At 37.6% G+C, this 20,633-nt stretch overlaps 1 protein-coding gene across 4 annotated transcripts in view; it reads left to right on the forward strand.

Annotated features, from left to right (window-relative positions):
* PIP5K1B (phosphatidylinositol-4-phosphate 5-kinase type 1 beta) overlaps positions 1–20,633 on the forward strand; it is a 90,854-nt gene that overhangs the window by 48,896 nt on the left and 21,325 nt on the right. For 3 of the 4 annotated variants that reach the window (XM_041485582.1, XM_041485583.1, XM_041485584.1), the window contains 3 exons: positions 8,391–8,508; positions 12,003–12,155; positions 13,880–14,179. In XM_041485582.1, the coding sequence (XP_041341516.1) occupies positions 8,391–8,508; positions 12,003–12,155; positions 13,880–14,179 (571 nt within the window). The remainder of the gene's footprint in view (positions 1–8,390; positions 8,509–12,002; positions 12,156–13,879; positions 14,180–20,633) is intronic. The other variant, XM_041485585.1, reaches the window with a different exon arrangement.

Here is a 20,633-nt window from a genome sequence, read left to right on the forward strand (position 1 = left end):
GCCAAAGCACTGTAGTTTTGGGTTTGGGTTTGTTTTTTTCTTTTTACATCGCTAGGTAGTAAGTAGTAAACAGCATAGTGAGACATTTTGACTGTAACAAAGCACCTCTCCATAAAGAACACTTGTTGGCAACATTGTCTGTGGAACTAAAAGTTGGCTATCTATAGCAGTCTCTTTACACGGCTCTTGGTTTCTTATGCTGATGCACAGAAATGTCAAATTTCAAATCTTTGCTATGTCTCAGTGTAACATCCACTTTTATTTATCTAACTTATGTTCAACCAGAAGTATATTACTGTGCATGAATTGTTATGCATTAGGATTGCACAAAATCAATACAGGAGTCTTTCTTGCTGGTTCAGAGTATTGGAATGTTGTTTCATTATCACATTATGTGGATTGGTCCTGAGTCATGTCAATAGGTAACTTCATTACCCATGTTTGAAGCAAAAAGCAAAGGCTGCACATTCTTTACAGCTGGAACTGCACTCCCAAGGTGCACCTCAGGTGCTCTTCACTTTTACCAAGGGGGGTACCTACTTGTGATGGCAGCTTTGTGAAAAGTAATTACTGTAATGACTTTTTTTTTGGTCCTGTTTGGATTGATCTGGGTTGAAAGCAATTAGTGGAAATTAGTTACACCAGCAGGTGAAATGGGTTGACCTCTACCTGGAAGTACCCTGGAGCAAGCTGAGCTTGAGTAAACTTTTTGCGGAAATTTGCAGCTGCACATTTGCGGAAATTTATGCTGCACATAACGGTGCAGCAAGAGTGGTGCTCAAACAGGTACTTACCCAACAAGGAGCAGTATTTTTCCACTTGCTTTGGGTACAATTAATTCATCTGCAACTTCAAACAGCTGTCAGCTGAACTTCCCCCTTCAGTTTGGCAATTTCACAGAAGCCTGACTCATTGCATGGTGTCCTGCTCCACCTTCCTCCCATATTTTCTCAGCCTTACCTGTGTCTGGCAGTGAGGTGAGAGGACTCTGTTTTTCAGTCATAGGCACACCTGCACAGGGGCATTGTTAAGGTGACAGTGGTAAAATAGACTTAAGCTACTAGAAATGCAATGCAATGCAGCCTGTGCACCAGTGAGCAGAAGAGTGTTATAGCTGCCCTTTTATAGTTAGGGGAAAGTAGTTAACACTTGTTTATGAATTTTACTGGTTGAAGAGGATAGGCTCTGCACACTTCCCAGACCCTGAAATAACCCTCAACTTGTATCTCTGCTTCCGTAGTCATACTGAAGCATTCAGGATTTATTAAGAAGGGAGAAAAATGTCAGGGAAAAAAGTGGTTAGGTCAGATCTGAACATAACTGCTCTGCATATTTTGGGAGCTACTGATGTAAATCAGAAATAACTCCCTGGATTGCAGGTAATTCCTGGTCCAGAGTTACTCTGTAACTGTGTTAAATTGGTCAGATTTTGACCCAGTTAATTTACATGTTTATTTCTGGAAGTGACTTTGAGTGAAGTACAGGTGTCTGTACAGTGGGTGGATTTGAATTGCAAAGGTGTTTGCCTTCATTTGCACGTCGTAGTGGTGGAGGCCCTTTCATCCCTTTCTCTTCAAGCTCCCCAGGAGTTTGTATAACATGTTGTTTTTGGAAAACAAGGTATTACTGGAAGCTGCTATAAAGGTGCTCATTGAGAACCACCATCCAGATGGAGTTAAAGTAGTACTGTGCAAATTTGTTCCTAGGATGGAGAAACAAAATGCATCCTGCACTGACCTACTTGAAGACAGCGTCTGAAGCCTCCACCCTACTCACTGAATAGAGTGAAACCACAAGGGAAACCACTCCAAGTAACCTCTTTTCTGGCATTTCAACTCTGTTTTGGAAATCCAGCAACAGAGGTGCTTACCTGGTGTTGGTAGTGCTGCAACAGTGGCTGGAGGGTTCGGTGGGAAGGTTGCTCATCCTGCATGTGCTCTCTGTGCTCTGTCCTGTGACTAGCTGTGCCAGGCATATTTGTGCCTGTTTTCCTTGGCTGGAAGCAGTTGCCAGTAGCACAATTTGCTTCCAGTTAGTTGTTTGTACAATGTGGCTTCAGCAATATTTTGTCAGCCCTTTGACTTGGCGTTGGTGCTGGCTCCAAGTGAGATGGTTGGTTAGAATGCTTTGTTGGTTAGAGTGGCTCATTGCTTGTCTGTAAGCCTAGCTCTGGTAAGCAGTGGTGGCTCAAACTAGTTGCTGGGCCATGAGGCTGTGCAGCTGCTTTTGAGCTGGCAGTGTAGGCAGCTTATTGAGCTCTTCCAGTAAACACGGAAGGAGGTGCATTTTCTGTGGTGGCTGAGAAGCCAAACAGAAGCTGCTCCATTATATCAGTTAATTTTGGCTATGAAGCTTTAGAAATGCAGAACGTTTCAAGCCAGACATGTTTCAGCCTGCATTTTTGGTGTTCTTAGGTGGAGGCTGCTTCTAAGTACAGCTGTTGAGTTTGACCTTTTTTGCAGTAAGTTGTTAGTCAATCTTATGCACTTCCGTTGCTAATAAGCTTTTATTGCAGGGTCTAGACCCTGCATGTTGACAACAGTTACTACAGTTTCTAATTGAGCTGGGAAGTGTGTTAGATGCTGATGACCTGTATGCACTCTGCAGCTACAGTCTGTATACTGAACTGGTTCATTTACAAATTGCTTTCTTGTGATGCTAATGAAAGATTATTCAAATCTTTCTGCTCTTTAATGTCAGAAGCTTACCATTGTATTTTGATAGCATTTGAATAACAGCCCAAATAAGTAGTCAAAGTTCTAAGAAGGTAAAAACTTTACCTTACTGCCAAGGCCAGTCTGGGTTCTACCCTATGTCTAAAACTGAAGTGTATTGCTTTCTTGTATGTTTTTGAGCACTGATTGAGAAAACTGATACTTACCCTTGGAAATATCTTTGTATCAAACCTGTGTCATAGGTTAGCTGATGGACTAAGTAGTGTATTTGTAGTGTAGCATGCTCTACAGGTTTAGTGTGACTGGTATTTGAATGTTCACACTAACGATGAGTTGTGTAACTTACACCATGATACGTGTTTCCTGTGGGCAGTTTCACAAGGAAGATAAAGTGACCTGAATAGTCTGATAAGGTGCTGCTGCTCTTCCTTGGTGCTTTGCTTGCAGAGATGCACAGAATTACTCAAGTTCTGACAAGGTTTTTATGGTTTTTGAGTTGAATGATAGCACAGAGAGGAGGATGCAAAACCATTATTAGAAATGGGGATACTTTGGTGACAAAAGCAAAGTCTGGTATGAATTACTGGACTCAGCTACTTCTGTTACCAACAAATTATTGGTAAACCTGATAACCTGGATAGTTGTATGGTTATGTGGACTGCTTAAACAACTTTTCAAATACTCTGAGATCCTGTGTTTTGATAGCATTTCCAGTTGGTTGTAAAATAATAATATCTTAGTAATTGTAAGTAAATGCTTCTGTATTCAGCTGTTATGTAGATGTGATTGACTTGACCTGTTTTTAAGTTACTTACTACTCCTAATTGTATTTCAAAGCTGACTTGCAGGGAACCTCTCAGGACAGCATTTGGTAACTGGAAGTTTAGGAAAATGTAAGTGAGAAAAAAAGATGTTTCCACTGGACTTTAACCCACAGTATGAAAAACACAGAAAACACAGACACACCTATTTGTACAGATAAACACGATCCCTACTTCCTCCATGTGGGAAATTACGCTTTCCTGAAATTACATACAGGAAAGGAACATACCAAAACACTACCTGACCTGCAGCATGTGTTTGATACAGTTTCTAGAGCCGAAACACATTGTGATGAATTTTTAAGAAGTAGCTGTATTCAAGAGCAAATTGGATGCTCTTAGTTTTTAATGTTGAGAGCCTTTAAGTTTAGACATTTTATTTTGATTTTACAATCTAAAAAAGAATTGTTGTCACTGAAATACCTGATGTGTTCCTCCTCTTCTTTTTTTATGATACACAAAGGAAAGTTATACACAGGGTCACAACCACAGACTAATTCTTTTGATAACAGCTCCGTCAGAGACTTTGAAAAATCCTCAGTGATGAAGGCTTGCTACCAAGATACGCAGGTGGCTTTCTCTGCCCCTTCAGATAGGTGTGGTATCTCCTGAGTGCATCCTACCAGGGTGAGGCCATAGCGAAGAAAAGCTGCCAAGAAATGTGTCTGGGTGTCTTGTTTAGCAAATTTTTACAGCCATGGGGTTAGCCATTAAAAATGTAATTAATTTTACTTCACTTTTAGTTTGATATTGCACCACCTATGCTTTAAATCCACTCTCAGCATTTACAAAGGGGCAGGCTTAGATGTACATACTGTCATAGGTGTGCTTGATGTAAAAAAAAAAAAAATTACAATATAAGTATTAAACCAAGCTTGCATTTTAAGCTTAGTATCTCTTCTTTAGCCTATGAATCTTTTTCTTTTGTGGGGTATAACATCTGCAGTTACTAAAATAGCTCATAAATTACAATTGCTGCCTAATCATTCCAAAGCCTGTATTTTGATGTCATAGCTCATATAGAAAGACTTGAATTGCTTAAGATTGCCAGAATCAGAGCTTTTTAGAGTTTTTTTAAAGACTTTATCTTTGTTTTTCTGGTAGACCTGTGCTTAAAGTAGTTGAGAAGGAAATGACATGGTTACCCCCTTATTATGTCCAAAGCACCATTTTACAAATTTAACTTTTTGCCAATGGATCATGGGCATTTTTTTGTTAAATGTCAAAGATGTAATTGTCCCCTTGAAACTCCCTAGACTGTTTAAAAATCGTTATATGTAGTGCTTTGCACATACACTTTAATCCCCTGAGAGTGAAACTGTAAAATGCATCAAGAAAATGTGAAGAGAAACTACAGAATACATTCTTTCAATAGCTAATAGAGTGGAATGTGAATAATTCTAAATAGGGTAGGGATCCCTACTAGGATGTACTTAGATCAAGCATTCTGTACAGTGGAGTGTCTTTTTCCAGAAAGAGCAAGGCCATACTCAATTCATACTTGTCATACAAGCTTCAAATTGATAAGAAATTTGAAAGGTTTCCATTCCTGTAAGAAATTACTGGAAGTGAGGGTGCTTTTTCTGTTAGAAGTGCCATCAGGAAAACCTTAAAACTATTTTCCAGAGTACTAACAAGAAATCTTAAATTTGTGTCAAGTTTGCTTCATGATTTACAGATCTTACTGTTGGAATCAGTAAGCTATTCTGTTGGTAGTGAAGCTGAAACTAATTCATATGATTAACAGAAACAGGGTATGGTAAAATACTCTGTAGACCTTAAACAGAAGGTGTTTTTAAAGATGATTTTATAAAGAATAAGGAAAGCTGTCTGCATAGTGACATTGTTGTATCTGTAATAAAGTATCTGATGTGTTCTAAATACATGGAATTGCCCTCTATGTAGAAGCTGTTCCAAAATAATTGCTCTATTTTGCAATAAATCTCCACTTGCTATGTGTTACTGTGCACCTGCTGATCCAGTGTTGGTCATTTTACTCCATATGCACTTACGAAATGGCTCAGAAATGTCCTATTGTCATAGCGAACCTCCTACCTTCATCTCACCTTAGTGAAGTGACAGTACATGTTCTGGTATAGTAAGAACATGTAATCTATTTGCTGACATGCTTTCACAGGAGAAGCTTTCAAGTTACAGCTAGAGGAAGCAGATTTATAAAAGCGTTTAGTACTGAAATGTAAAACTTAATAAAAAAGTTTAGATGCTTTATATTCCCTGACAATTATGTGATACTTCAGTAGAGAACACTCTGTTCTATTATTTTCTGCATCTTATGACAATTAAATGCATTTACAAGTATGACCCCAGGTTTCCAGTGTAACTATATGACCACTGGGGCATCCTCATATTGTACAAAATTTCAATGAGTCACAGCCAGCTATATAAAACTTAATGTCTGACAAATCTAGCAGTGTTCTGAGCAGTAGAAAGGCCTTATGGAAGAGCATTAGTCTATCTTAACTGTAAAGAAGCACTACTATCTTCAGTTTGTATCCTACTGATTTCCATTTTTAACTCTATAATGGAACAATAAGTCATATGTGGACTTGATTTTGATATCTTGGAGTCAGTCTGCAGTAAATATAGAGTGATCAGAGGAATTCTTTAGGACTAGGTAGCCTTCACTATTTACTTAGGGTTTAGCGCTCCAAGAAGCAGCAGTATTCTATTGTCTTCATATGTATGTCATCCACAAGCATCTTTTTATGTGTGAATTCCAGAAAGAAATCGGTTTGATTTTTTTTTTTTTCCTCCTTTCATCTCCTGTTCAAGAGTCTGAAATGTTACACATTTCTGGAGACTGAGAAATCTTGTTCGCCTGCTGTCACTGAAACTGTTCAGTTGTGTGGGGTTTGGCAGCACAGGGGCAGCTAGGTGGGTTGAGTAGGCTTCTGTCATCAAACTGTTATTAATGAAAAGTGGCAAGCTCATATGACAAATACTAATTGTACAGGATAAAAGCTCTTAAATTCCTTCATTATATTTAATTTTTATTCATTATCTTTTTCGGGAATGTTGCTTAAGATTTATTGCTTTTCATATCTGTGTGAATTTGTAGCCTTTTTTCTTTTTGGTGTCCTTTGGATATTCTTTTTACCAAGCATAATGGTACATTCTGCATTACTGAATAATTTAGTTACAGTAAATGAGTCAAGAAGTGCTGGAAAAGCTTATTTCAGTGACTGTGTCAAGTCTTGAATTTTGTATTTCTGTATTTATCAAACCATTCAGACACTGGCCAAACTGATAAGAACAGTAAAACAGAACAGCATTTTACTGTTATCAAGGAAAGTGGAACAAACAGCACAATCTTGGAGAAATAAATAAAGGCAAACAGAAGTAAGGCAAAACACAAGCAGGATGCCAGCTCAGCTTTACAAGGCTGGCAAAGTAGAAGTTGTGCAAAACAATGATATTGCACTTAATCAGAAGCAGAGGTCAAGGAACAGCCACATAGAAAGCACTCTGGACACTGAAGACAGACTCCAAAGAATCAGATAAGGACTTCCACTAAGGGGTGTGATTATGTCAAATAAAGTCAAGTAAGTGGGGATAGCTAATGAATATATAATCAGTGTGTATCACAAAAACTCTATTCACATGACTCTCAGGGCACTTGATTAGAGGAAAGATTCCCAGAGTGACCAGCATGCTGTAATAAAGGCCTACTTTCTAATATGCTAATAAAAATGTGCTAGAAAGTTTCTATCTTGCTGATTCCAGTACCAAAACTTTGTCTTAAAGGTGTTCTTGTTTGTTTTGAAATCACAATGTAGATCTTTATTCTTCTGCTTAAAAGACCTCTCTCATTTTCTATCATAAATGAATCCATGGGCAGCGGGTTTGGTTTTTTTTTAAATCTAGCAGCATTTTGCTGCTGACCTTTATCTTATATCTAGTATTAATCTCAAGAGTTTTGTAACTCAAGCTAAAAATAGAGCGCGGTGATAAATATAAAACAAGGAAAAGGGCTAAGCAGTACAGGTAGCAGACAGGAGGAGCTGGAAACCATAAAGTAGCAGGAAAGCCATGACATAGTCACTACCACAGGAACATGGTGGGATGAGCAGAGTGCCGCACTGGACAGCTACAAGCTCTTCTGTAGGGACAGGCAAGGAAGGAGAGGTGGTGGGGTGGCTCTGTCCATTAGGAGGTGTTTGACTGTACAGAGCTCAAGGCTAGTGATGAGAAGGTTGAGTGCCTGTGGGTGACAATCAGGGGGAAGGCTGAAAAGGCAGGTATCCTGGTGGGAGTCTGTTATAGACCACCCAACCAGGATGAGGAGGTGGAGGAACTATTCTATGATGTGATGGCGATGTTTCATGATTGTCAGCCCTTGTTCTTGCAGGTGATTTTAACCTGCCAGATGTCTGCTGGAAATTCAACACGGGAGAGGAGGCAGTCTAGGATATTCCTGGAGTGTGTGAAGACAACTGCTCAACACATATGGGAAATGAGCCTACCAGAGGAGCTACCCTGCTGAATCTGCTGCTTACAGAGAAGGGCTCGTGGGAGACACTGTGGTTGGAGCCATCTTGAGCACAGCAACCATGACACAAGAGTTTTCAATACTCAGCGGTGTCAACAAAATCTTGGACTTCTGGAGGGCAGACTTTGTTCATGTTCATGTTTAAACGTGATCTTTGTGCAAATGCATACAGGTGATAGAAATAGTTATTTCCTTTAAGGTGAGAAAAAGGAATTTGCTGGCAGTGTCTCTCACGGACATTTCTATTAGTGGTTAATGATGATAGAGAGGTTTATCTGCATTTATGCTCTTTTCTCAGCAGGGAAACGGTCAAGCTAGGCAGCTTAGTGAAACTAGCTGCTAATAATTACTCAGTAATTTGGTTTGGTTTGTTTTTGTTTTCAGTGAAGGGAGCAATCTTACCCCTGCTCATCATTACCCTGACTTCAGATTTAAGACATATGCACCTCTTGCCTTCCGATATTTCAGAGAACTTTTTGGTATCAAGCCTGATGACTATTTGGTAAGAGCCTGCAGTTTTCCTTTGAGTTACAAATTATTATAAAGCATACTAGTTTCATTGTGGCAGAAAGGGATTCTTAAAGGGTGACCAAATCAGTAAGAAATTTTATGTGTGGAGGGGTATATAACTAGTGAATATTTTTAGTGGTGGCAAAAATTTTAATTCTTTATCTTTGAGACAATTTGTATAAAATACATGCTTTGTTAATTGATAGAGCAACATCCATGTCATTCAGATAATTTTTCTAGAGAAGTTATGATCAGTAGTTTGTGACTTTTATTGATTCAGTTCTAATTAAGTACTTCTGTGTGATTTGTGTCACTTACACACATCATTACAAAGTGAAGTCTGCAAATGTTCCTGTCTAGCTTTGAGGCACATGGATGACAGACTAAAAATGAAGCATTTTAGAATGCCTCCTTTGTTCTTTCTTATTTATAAATTGAAGATTTATTCTTTCACAGTGTTCAGTTTACACTAGAAAAAGTTACAAATTTGCTGACATTGTAAAAGCAGGCTTTACGTGGTGGAACGACTTTGTATACTGCTGGAACAAGTGTTCGCTGTTTTATTTCTCCTGTAGTTCTGCTTTTGGAAGGGTAGGGTGAATGCTGAGCTGGATTGTCTTCTAGATGTTTGTCCATCGTCTAGATGTTTGCCCAGTGTTCGGTTTGTTTCATGGTGGGTCACCCAAGAAATCAGAGTCCTGCTACAAATTAGCAAGTTTATATGTAATTTTTTGAATGAGCTTTAAAATCCTTTTGTTCTATTATTGATAGCAGCTTCTTTAAGACCAAAAGAATTTGAAAGGGCTTGGGTGAATAAAACAGAAAAATTTATTGAATGGTTCTGAAATATTAATATATTAATAAATATATTGATTAATACTAAATAGTTTCTTTTGTGTTCAAGTGTGCTATAATGGGTTTTTCTTCCTAGATGAACAATAAGCCTGAAAGCAAAACTTAGCTGGTTTTGGTTTTATTTAAGTTTAATGTGGGTGTCTTATTTTAATTCTTTAGTGCTATGTGTGGATTTTGTGTTAGTAGTCCTCATGACCATAGTTATATATGAAAAAAGATAATTAATTTGAATCATAAATGGTAGTAGCAAAGAAATAAAGTTGTTTGTGAATTTTATAAATCAGAGTCATAGAATGGTTTCAATTGGAAAGGGCTCAAACATGATTTATTTCCAACTTCACTGCCATGGGCAGGGACATCTTTCCCTTCATAGGTTGCTCAAAGCACCATCCAGCCTGGTATTGAACACTTCTAGAGATGGGGCTTCCACAACTTCTCTAGACCACAGATTCCAGCGCCTCACCATCCTTAGAGTGAAGAATTTCTTTCTTCCATTGACCACAACTCTTAGAGTATGACCAATTCCTTATCCTCTGAGTTATCCATCCATCCATCAAATCTATGCCTCTCCAGTTTAGAGACAAGGACATCATTGGTGACAGTCGTGTCATTATGTAATGTGCTATTTATCTTCTCTCTTTTTATGGTCTGGGTAAAAGCTGAAGTATGTGGGCTGTGTTGCCAGCTGCTAAAAGGACTGTGATTCCTAGAGCAAAGTTATTATCACCTGCAACTTCTTTTCCACCTAAGGAAGCTTTTGCAGTAGCAGAAGTTAGAGTTTATACAAAGACTGCATGCTGTGAATAGGATTTGTGACAGTCCTTTTAAGTACAAAAAGACTATTCCCTGAGGGAAGTTACTAGTAAAGACAATTTGTTGCAGATTCTTTTTTCTCTTGGCACAGGAAAACACACAAGTGGTATGTAGTAAGTAGTAAATGATTGTCCAGCTGTTGCTGAAGGGCATGTGAAGTAAAATAAGAAGAGCACAAATAACAGCAAGCATATCTGAGTTGTTAATCTGAAGTGACAAAGCTCAAGATTTAAAGCTTCACCTTTTCCAAGGAGGATGAGCAGTAACACACTGTGGGAGTCAGACAGGATAACAAGTGTAAATACATTTGAACAGCTGCTAGAATTAAATTAGCACTGTAAACCTCTTGGAGTGGTGTCATTTTGCAGGGAAACTTCTTGATCATAAATACTCACTTGTCAGGCTCTGGGGGATTTTCTTACCTTTTGGTTTTGCTCTGCCTTTTAGAGGTGTCCAGTCAAAACTAGCTGGGCCCTTTGTACAGCAGCATTTGGTGGGTGGACTTTTTTACAGAAATGCATACTACTGGAAGATTACCAATGCAGAGTGTAGGTCAATGTTTGTGCTTATTTTATACTGTTCTATTGAGCTTTAATGTTTAGGATAATTGCATTCAAATGTTTATGACTGTCACAGTTACTCATTAAGATTTAAATATTTTGGCAAGAAAAATGCAATTGCTGCAGTACAACTGCTGTTTTGGTCTAAAGGTTTGTAGTGTTACAGATTGGTATGGCCATTCTGTCTGTAGAAAATTGCAACTATAGAATTAAAAAGAAAGGTATTTTCTATTAATTGGAATTGAGTATAAGCAGGGAGAAGAAATATTTATATATCATGTAAAATTCTCTTAAAAATTATAAGCCTTAGCTGGAGCTAGGATAAGAATATGCACTAAGGCAATAGCATGACCCTATAGGAAACATGCTTCTTTAGTTCAAGTGCTCATAAAAGAACATGTTTATTAGATTTTCTGGTATCACTGCTTTCAAGTTTAATATAGATAGATTTTTCTATGTTTTTGAGCTGAATGTCAGCTCTCCATATAATTTGGATCAAGTTTGGAATAGTGGACAGTTAATAAATGTACATTAGTCTCTGTAAAAGTATGGTTCTACTAATAAGGCATAGTCTTTGGTGTCTTTTTCCTCCTTAGTGTGATTGTAATTCTTAATGTGTCCTGTGGAAAAGGAAGCCTGTCTAAATACGCAATGTAATGGTCCTTCAAATTCCAGTTTTTCTTGTTTACTGCTATTGGGTTTTTTTCTGTTTCAAGTGGTTTTCAATCATAAAACTAGTAAAATATTTTAAAAATCAGTAACTATACTAAAATTAGTAGCTATAGCTATACCAAGTTTATCAGTCCAATAGTTTCAATCCCAGTTGCACAGGATTTGCCTATTTGCCTATAATGAGAAACCTCTACTCCCAGTTTACTTTTCTACCATCTTGTACCTTTCTTTAAAAAAATGGACGTGAAAAGCAAACAGGTCCAGTGAAAATGTCTTCTCAAAGCTTTTGACTCAGAATTTGTTATGCTGACAGCATGGAGATCAACTCCTTCCACATCAACCACTGGCTTCACTCCAAAGGAACCTGTTGCTTTGGAACATGAAGAAGGATTATATGCTCAGCTGCCAGCTGCTGCTCCATGGTTGGGCAGCATGGCCTGGGTAGTGGCCTCCCAAACCTCAGCCAGCAGCAGCAGTGCTGCTATGTGATTCTCTTGTGACTACTTGAACCTGCAGTTCTTCATATTAAACTTGTGTTTGGGTAATGCACGCATTGGCAGTGAAAAGCAATTTTTGTCTCTTCCAGTACTCAATCTGCAGTGAACCTTTAATTGAATTATCCAACCCAGGTGCCAGTGGGTCTTTATTTTTTGTAACTAGTGGTGACGAATTCATCATCAAAACAGTTCAACACAAAGAAGCTGAGTTTCTTCAGAAGCTCTTGCCAGGTTATTATATGGTAAGTAATTGAAGACTTTATTTTACTTCTATTTCTCCTGTTTCATGTCACTTCTGAAGATTCAGTTTCATTTGTCTTGAAATATTCCACTAGGTTAATCTGTATTTTTTGTAATATTTTTTACATTTTTTCTACTTCATGCCCTACACACCCAACAGAAAGAATAGATAGAAACCAAGAATATATTTAAGACAAGAATTGGTGCTCTTTTAGCATTCAAGATGAAGCTGAATGTCATAATCTAATTTGATGCCAAACTTTGCTTCTAATAAGCTAGTAACAAAATAAGGTTTCTAAATTTCTAATTCAGTTTTTTTTTTCTCCATTTTGTATTTGTCTACCCTCTGCATTTCACTCAGAGTGGACAAAGAAACTAGACCGGTCAGTTTCCCTTTTGTTTCCAACTACTTGTGATTTCCATTTCTCATGTATTAAAGCAATGATGTAAAAGATATTTTTATCCATGTAATTTGTTCAAAACTTAATTTTTAAATGAGCTTTTTGAGTGCTAATTCTAAGTCCATTGTATTGGGTTTTGTGTGTCATCTGAAGGGAAAACCATTGATTAAAAAGTAAGTAGAATTTAATTTTTTTTTTTATAACAAAAGCCACTCATACACACACACAGACATTCTTCTGGGTGGTATGTGGGACTTTGTATTATTAGACCTATGACTGACTTTGTTTTCTTGCTTTGTTTCCTGATGTAAATACTTGAAAAATTGCCCTCTCACTTATACTAAAAATAAGGAATGTTGTCATTATTGCACTAAAGTAATATGGATTCACTGTATGCATAAGAAAAAAAACATGTGTATTGACACATCAGTAAGGACAATGGTGGCAGGTTTTGTTGTTCCTAATGATGATCCACTCAGCACAAGTTTGAGTTATTACAAGTACATATAAGGCCAGTTTGTGTTATTTCTGGGAACTTTATTCTCACTGCTATGCAATTGCTTCCAAAATAGAAAACTTCAATCCCTGTGATTATTTCTGTGATACTTCTTTCTTCTGATAGTTGTATGTTGTAACTTAGTAATCGTCTAAGACCCGAAGTAGTTTTTCCCCTTCTTTCTTTTTCGTGCTGAAGACTGAGAACAGTTGTATTCAGAAGAATTATTTTCTCTCTCACCTCTGTTATCCTCTCTTACCTAATTTATTTTGCCTGTTGTGGAATTTGGATTATTTCACACTTTTCTGTTCTGATGGTCAGTTGTGGTTCTATTATGACCTCACACACCTTTGGAAACAACTTAGTCATTTGGCACTAACCCCGAGTGTGTAAAGCGTCATGGAGAGAGGGATTCTGTATTTCAGAATCCAAGTCAAGATAATGAGCACTACATTTAACTCAGACTCCTTCCAGCAAGTAAAACGCAAAGGTTGTTCGGGTCAGAAAAAAAAAAATTAAGTCTTTGCAATGCTTTTAGGTTTGACCTAGTCTCTTCTGTGAGAAAGGGAAACCTGGCATAAATGTAGTTACTGCTCTGCTTTTGGCCTTTATAAGTTCCTAGCAAAAAAGCACTGCCTATGCTAGCTTTCTGAAATAGAAACCCACAAAGATAATCAACTGGTTGAAGAAATTGTGCTGAATAAGAAAACATTCATAATTTTCTTCATGTTTGTTAATGTTATTTTGCAGTTAAAGAAAACCCTTTCTTAAGCATGGAAGTTCATTGAAAATAGACTTATTTAAAAATAACTCTTTTTTTTTTTTTTAGAATCTGAACCAGAATCCAAGGACTCTTCTTCCCAAATTTTATGGGCTGTACTGCGTTCAGTCAGGAGGCATTAATATTAGAATTGTTGTCATGAACAATGTTTTACCACGAGCCTTGAAAATGCATTTCACATACGACTTGAAAGGCTCCACATACAAACGCAGAGCATCAAGAAAAGAGAGGGAGAAGTCCAACCCTACATTCAAAGACCTGGATTTCCTGCAAGATATGCATGAAGGGTTGTATTTTGATTCTGAAACACACAGTGCACTAATGAAAACACTACAGCGGGATTGTCGAGTGAGTATATATTTAAACTTCTGTGATCACCTCTGCTCTAAATTTACTCAGTACAGATTACTTAACCACCATTTGTTTTGCATGCTATTTAAGGAGGGATAACTATAGCTGTCAAAGCACTGATGAAGCCTGTATTTTAGTTAAGCTGTTGTGATCTGAGATCATAGTCATAGATAGAATATCCATATATTTTTTGAACACCAACAGACTGGGGACCATGAGCACTTCCATCACTGTGGAACTGGTTCTAGTGCTAAACCACCATCTCAATGAACTTTCCCAATGCAGCTTTAAGCTGTTCCCTTGCATCCTGTCACCAGGCACCAGAGATCAGCACTACCCTTTCTCTCACCCTCAAACCTTTTATCCTTCTCTGCTCCCCACAAATCATGCCCTGTAGTCCTTTCACCATCTTTGTTGCCTTCCTTTGGACACATTCTTATATTTTATATCCTTCTTACACTGTGGAAAAACTGCACACATTTCTTGATGTGCGGCAGCTCCAATGCTGAGTGCAGTGGGACAATCACCTTTCTCAAACCAGGTAGCTGTACTGTGCTGAGTGTACCCCAGGATACAGGTGGACATTCTGGCCACTAGGGCACATTGCTGATTCATTAAGTTCATCATCTAGCACAACTCTAAGTTCCAGGCTAACCCTCTATTTCTATGTACATCCAGGATTACACTGATCCATCTGTGGCAATACAGATTAATACATGAATGAAGTCCAGTAGATTTGATGGTGATGATGATTTCCATTAATTTGGAGATTTTAATTACTTTTTTCTTGGGGCATAATTAGCCCTGTGGAACTTTATTGTGTATGATAAACTGTATGTAGAGCGGCTGTGAATATGTCTCTTGATTACCTAGGAATGGCAAGGCAGGCCTAGTGGCAGCAGTCTTACTTCTTGAGCGAGGCAATTTTTTCCTCAGCTGAAAAGCCCACACAAAAGCTGTCCACAAAATATTTTCAAGGCAGAAGAGGGATACCTATCATTGCTCTTTGAGAGGACCTTGGCGAATGGAATCAGTTCCTACTATAGACAGAGAGAATTGCTGTAAAATAGGTTTATTTTTCCTGTAACATGGGTAAGAAGATGTAAAGTAGGAAAAGAGAGACTCCAGATCTCTCAGAACTTTCCAGGATTCATGGGGTTTTGGGGGGAAAAAAAATTTACTTTGTCTGAGGGAAATCGTAAGAATTTCATAGTAATAAAGCAAAAGTCTGAACTCACTACATAGAAGAGACATCCTGAATATCAGAGTTTGTTGTTCACTGCCATCTGTGGTACAAGATGGAAAGCATTGTTTTTGCACATGAATAGAATTTTTTGTTTATCACAGAAGTGTGCAATGCCTTGTGATTGGCTTGTAAAGCTGCGTGACCTAATGTTCAGCTGTGTATTCAGCATGAGACATTTATCTAACACGACACAGTGTTCTCTCTGTAGCCTGTTGCAGTGAGTATTTCCTGAGCTCCTACCATGTGTGATGACAGAGAATGCATCAGTATGTCACATCTGGGGATCTGGATGCCTTTCTATGTATCCCCCACTTGTTCAAGGTTACTTATCCAGCCAGAGCTTGGGGAAGTCTATTGTATTGGAAATAATAGAGGGTATCTAAAAGATGGAACTGGACTGAAAAGTAAAAACAAGAATCAATCAATTAATTGTTACATATAAAGGAACTCTTAATGATTCTTTAGAAGTCTGGGAAAATTCCTGCTACATGTTATTTGAGTGCTAATATAATCCTTTTCAATGTATATCTTAAATTAAGAACTCTAAAGTTAGACTAGAGTTCTTAAAGCCTCAGCTAATTTTTAAAAGTATTAAAAGTAAAGAAGAAAATTATCCTATAGTAATCAGTGTGTTTACATAAATACACATATACACAATAAAGTATATGTCTGTGTGTATCTGTAGATATATGCATATAAGCACACTGAAAGTTATATGTATATAAAAAATTAACTGCCTCTTTTTTCTATTCAAACAAGTCTTTGTGTTATAAAACAGAGGGGGCAGACACTGTTATCTTTCATATCGCTGAATTTGCTAAGCTAATACGGTTGGATCTGACTACCTGCCTTTTATTTCTGCCTTTAAAAAGACCAGAAATATTCCATCCATTTTGTGAAAAGGACATCAGTGTTGCCTCTGCTTTTTTCTTCCCAAGAGGTATTTGGATGGGTGATAGTGATAGTGATAACTGCTGATAGTACCAGCTGATAATGATAGTGATAACTGACCAGCTTTTAAGGACTTGAAAACTTGTCGTCTCTTTTTGCTCTTACTTCAAAGTGAAGAAGTTAGTGTAGGCACTTTAAATTAAGAATTCATTTAAGAAAGGAAATTTTTGATCTTTCCAGTCCCATTTCGGGACTAAGAAATTCTCTTCTGTGTTGCTTAAATTTGAATTGTGTGTCCATTGCTCATATTTGCAATCAGAATCAGGAAGCAATGGACTTTTCTCCTACTTCTTAATTATAAACATCCCTGTCTGCTAGCCCCTCTCCTCCTTAAGATCCATCGCTAAGATCAGAGGTCTGATAGAATTTCCTGGTAATGAAAGATAGTGATGGTGGGGACCTGCTATGGTCTGTGACTGCTGCTATGGTCTGTGATCTCCTGCCCTATTCACCAATGGACTCATGTTTTCCTTGGTCAGCTTTTCTCTGTGTCTTGACATTCCTTGCTAGTCTCAACTCTAGCTGATCTTTGGCTTCCTTGATCATAGCTGCCATCCCTAGATGCCCAGACAATGTTTATCTATTCCTCCTTTTTGGCCTGTCTGTCCTCACCTGTCCTGTATGCTGGCTGTTCACACTCAGGCTGTGCTGTGGTTTCCTTGCTTAGCTGAATTGGCCTCCTGATACATCTGCTCAGCCAACACAGACCATCTCGACAACTGGCAGAGAGCTTCTTCCCCAGGGAATCCAGTTCTGCAATGATAGACCACTGCTGGAGTAGTTCTGGCCTTTCACAGCTCCTGGCAGTGCTGGTGAGGAGATGCATGACTTGCCCAGCTACAGAGTGGAGCTGAGTTGTTTGTGGTGGTCCCTCATGGGTTTTTTTTTTTTGGTTTTAAAAAAAAAAAAAAAAAGCGCTGGTGTCTCCAGATTATCCATGCTGGAACAAGTACAAATTGATAGCATTGTTTAGCTCCTGCATCCCCTGCTTGTTTTGTTCACACTTGAGGAGAGAGGGTCTGAAAAATTGGCTCACAGTTCCTTTTGCAGTATTTGCACCTTAACTGAACCAAGGAGTGTAATATTACAATGTTCCTAAAGACAGAACATTCATGAATTTATCATGTACAATGTACACAATTGAAAATTTGAGCTAGCTTTCAAATTCCAGACTATTGCTGAGACTTTCTGTAGCTAGCCTGTCTTTGTCTTTTTGGAGAAGCTGTAAAAATTAATCAAATTGTGGTCATGTAGTTTTTAAGAACAAAACAAAAAAATTAGAAGATATTTTTACTATTGAGAAATGAATGGTTTTTGAGAGTGCATTTTACCTTTATGGCAAAGAACACTGGACTTTTCTGAGGAAGTTATATTTCGAAAGTGAGTAATGAAGAAACCTGTAAAGACAAGGAAATTTAAAGAGGGTCATATCTCCTAAGTTTGAGACTTGGGTATTGTTTTCATCACTGCTGTTTTAGCCAGTTGCAACAAAAGTTTTATGATTGCACATCTGTTTTGTGCTGTAGCAAATGTGATGCAGACCTTGTATGACCAAATTTATCCACAGAATTTTTCAAATCTCTTAGTAGTGTGTGTTTTGCAGTTTTTTGCCTTTTTTCTACCTCAAAGGATCTATTCTTTAAGCCAAATAACTTCAGTGACCCATTGTACAGCATATCCTTACAAACAGTAGTGTTGGCATAACTTAATGAAATAATAAACTGCAGCATAGGACAGAAATAAAAGATGGCATGATATGGCATGGAGATGGAGAACATACTAATCTTAGGTGAAGGGCCTCTTTGTCAGAAATGGTAGTTTGAGGGAAATGACCATAGCATGATGCTGTAGATCTCTTGTATCTTTATATATTATCATTTCCACAGTATCAATTGACATTTGCAATTTCTCATTACTTCTACTTTTAAAATCAGAATCCAGATTGTTAGTTTTGGAGTGTTAGTTAATAATATATTTTGAGAATTCTGTTGAAATGGGAAGTGATTCCACATGTGCTTTGGTGGGAATGTGATGATTCCTTTTCTTGGGAGAAATTTTTTCTGAACCAGACCCATTTTTAGGCATTGACATTTGTGAACTTTTTCCTAAGACATGCTTATTTTGTGCAACAGTCCTTTAATTTGTGTTTATTTCATATATTATATATATGAAATATATTCATATATATATTCATATATTTCATTAATTTCATTATGTTGAATAGTAATTACTGATATATTGTAAAATCAGTCTTCTTTCTACTGAGTTATTTCCTATGTCACTTTTTGAAAATGCTTGTAGGAGAGGAAATACTTTCTTGCATGGTTATCCATTTAGTACTTTCATTAAATAAGCTTCTAATTTTTTTCTTTTGAGTTGTATTTTTCTTGACCCTTTTATGAAAATGATCTGATAACTTTTTTGCATGCTGTTTTGCATAGATAGCAAATGTAAATGCAGATTTCTCTGTCAGACAGTGTGTAGTTTGGGCTGGCTGCATATAAAATATAAATTACATTTCATGGCAGAAATACTTGTTTTGCTCCGTTAGTCACTGGCTGAGATAGTGGAGCGTAACCATGTCTAAGATGATTCACAGAATAGTTTAACATCTGATTAGCTCTGAGAAAAGAAAATGTGATTCAGAGAGTTAAATTTTCATGTTCTGAAACAACATATTTTGTGATGCCATTTTACTGTGGGTTTTTATGTGGTACGAAACAAAATAGTGCTTAAGGCTGCAAGGGGTGAGTGTCACTTGCCATCTGAAAGTTTTCAGAGCAGCTGAAGTCAGCCTTGACCACAGGACTTGGTGACCAAGTGACAACACTGTGTTGACAGAATCTGTGTAGTTAGTGAATTAACACATAAATATTACCAAGATGAACAATTTAATGTTAAGTTAATGAACAGAAGGTTTACTTGTCATTAACAAATATACCACTTGTTAGTACACAGCATGATTAGGACCATTCTTGCTGAAACCCCACAGTGCCATTTTGCTAGCAAGGTACATGTCAGAATGTCAGTACATGAGCAAAGATTGGGGTTTTCCTCCCTTTACCTACATAAGCAGTGTTTTTCTAGGAGCTTATGTTGATTTCTAGTGATCTCGCATGGATAGAGCCAGGTGTTTTGCAGGGCTTTCTCCTTTTGCTATGAATATAGCCATGTAATATTGTAATTTATTTTAGTGGGGGGGTTTTGTTAGATTAGGGTATCATTTTGGTGCCTTTGAGCAAAAACTTGCTGCTGCATCTCAAAAGCAGTCCTAAAATCATCAAAAGTATCTGCAAACAAACCTCAGCACAGGAACAGAAATGTCTTGATGTTCTGCATTTTGTAACTTGTCCTTGTTGAAACAGATTATTTTGTACAACTGTGTGTGCAAAATGTTACATATTTTTAAATTGTCACGATTTGGTATTTTAAATATTAATGAAGATATATATGTGAGAACACCTCAGATATATTCAGCTGTAAATCCAACTGATTTACTGTCTTAATACAGACTGAGGAGTTTGACACAAAGTTTTGTTGAGTGCTGATTTATGAGATTCTTCCTTATTTTTCTGGTTAGTTATTTCTTGCCAGAAGTTTGATTAGAAACAAATGGGGAGTGAAACATGCTTAGATATGGTCACAAAGGTTAATTTGCATAAGGAGTGGTTGGTTTGGTTTTCACGTTTCTAAGGGGAAGTAATCAGAACTGTACATCAAAGCTGTAGGCAGACAGGGCCAGATCACGTCATGATATCCTGAAGACACTTTGTGGACAGTGTAATGCCACCTCTGAGTAGGGCCATGAACAGAGTGTCTGGGGGACAAGGATTCTTATGCTGTGTGCTGTTTATAAGAATTTGTACTGCAGTTAATCCATTGGATTAACTTAATTAATTATTGGATTAAGGTGTTTCAGTCTGTTAACAAGCTGTAATAATGAAATTTGGTTTTATGATGTTTTTCGGTAATCCTGCTCCAAAATCATAAATTGTCAAGGCGTGGTCTGTTGTACTGTACAAGTAGTATGGGTTTAAGTGGCAGTGATGAATTGATGTAGTCAGAAGGATTAATTTTATCACATAAGAGGTCCCTGTGGAAGAAGGAGTAGCACACTACAGCACAGCCTCCCATGAGACTACATCCAATCATAGACGTAGGTTATGTAACTAGTGCAGTAGAATCACGTGTCTAGTGTGACCTATTTCAAAATGCAGTAAAGAACATGTTGAAGATAGAACTGTCAGCAGTAAT

This window comes from Pyrgilauda ruficollis, unplaced genomic scaffold (genome assembly GCF_017590135.1).
Source record: "Pyrgilauda ruficollis isolate IOZ18807 unplaced genomic scaffold, ASM1759013v1 scaffold71, whole genome shotgun sequence".
In the NCBI taxonomy this organism is placed as follows: domain Eukaryota; kingdom Metazoa; phylum Chordata; class Aves; order Passeriformes; family Passeridae; genus Pyrgilauda; species Pyrgilauda ruficollis.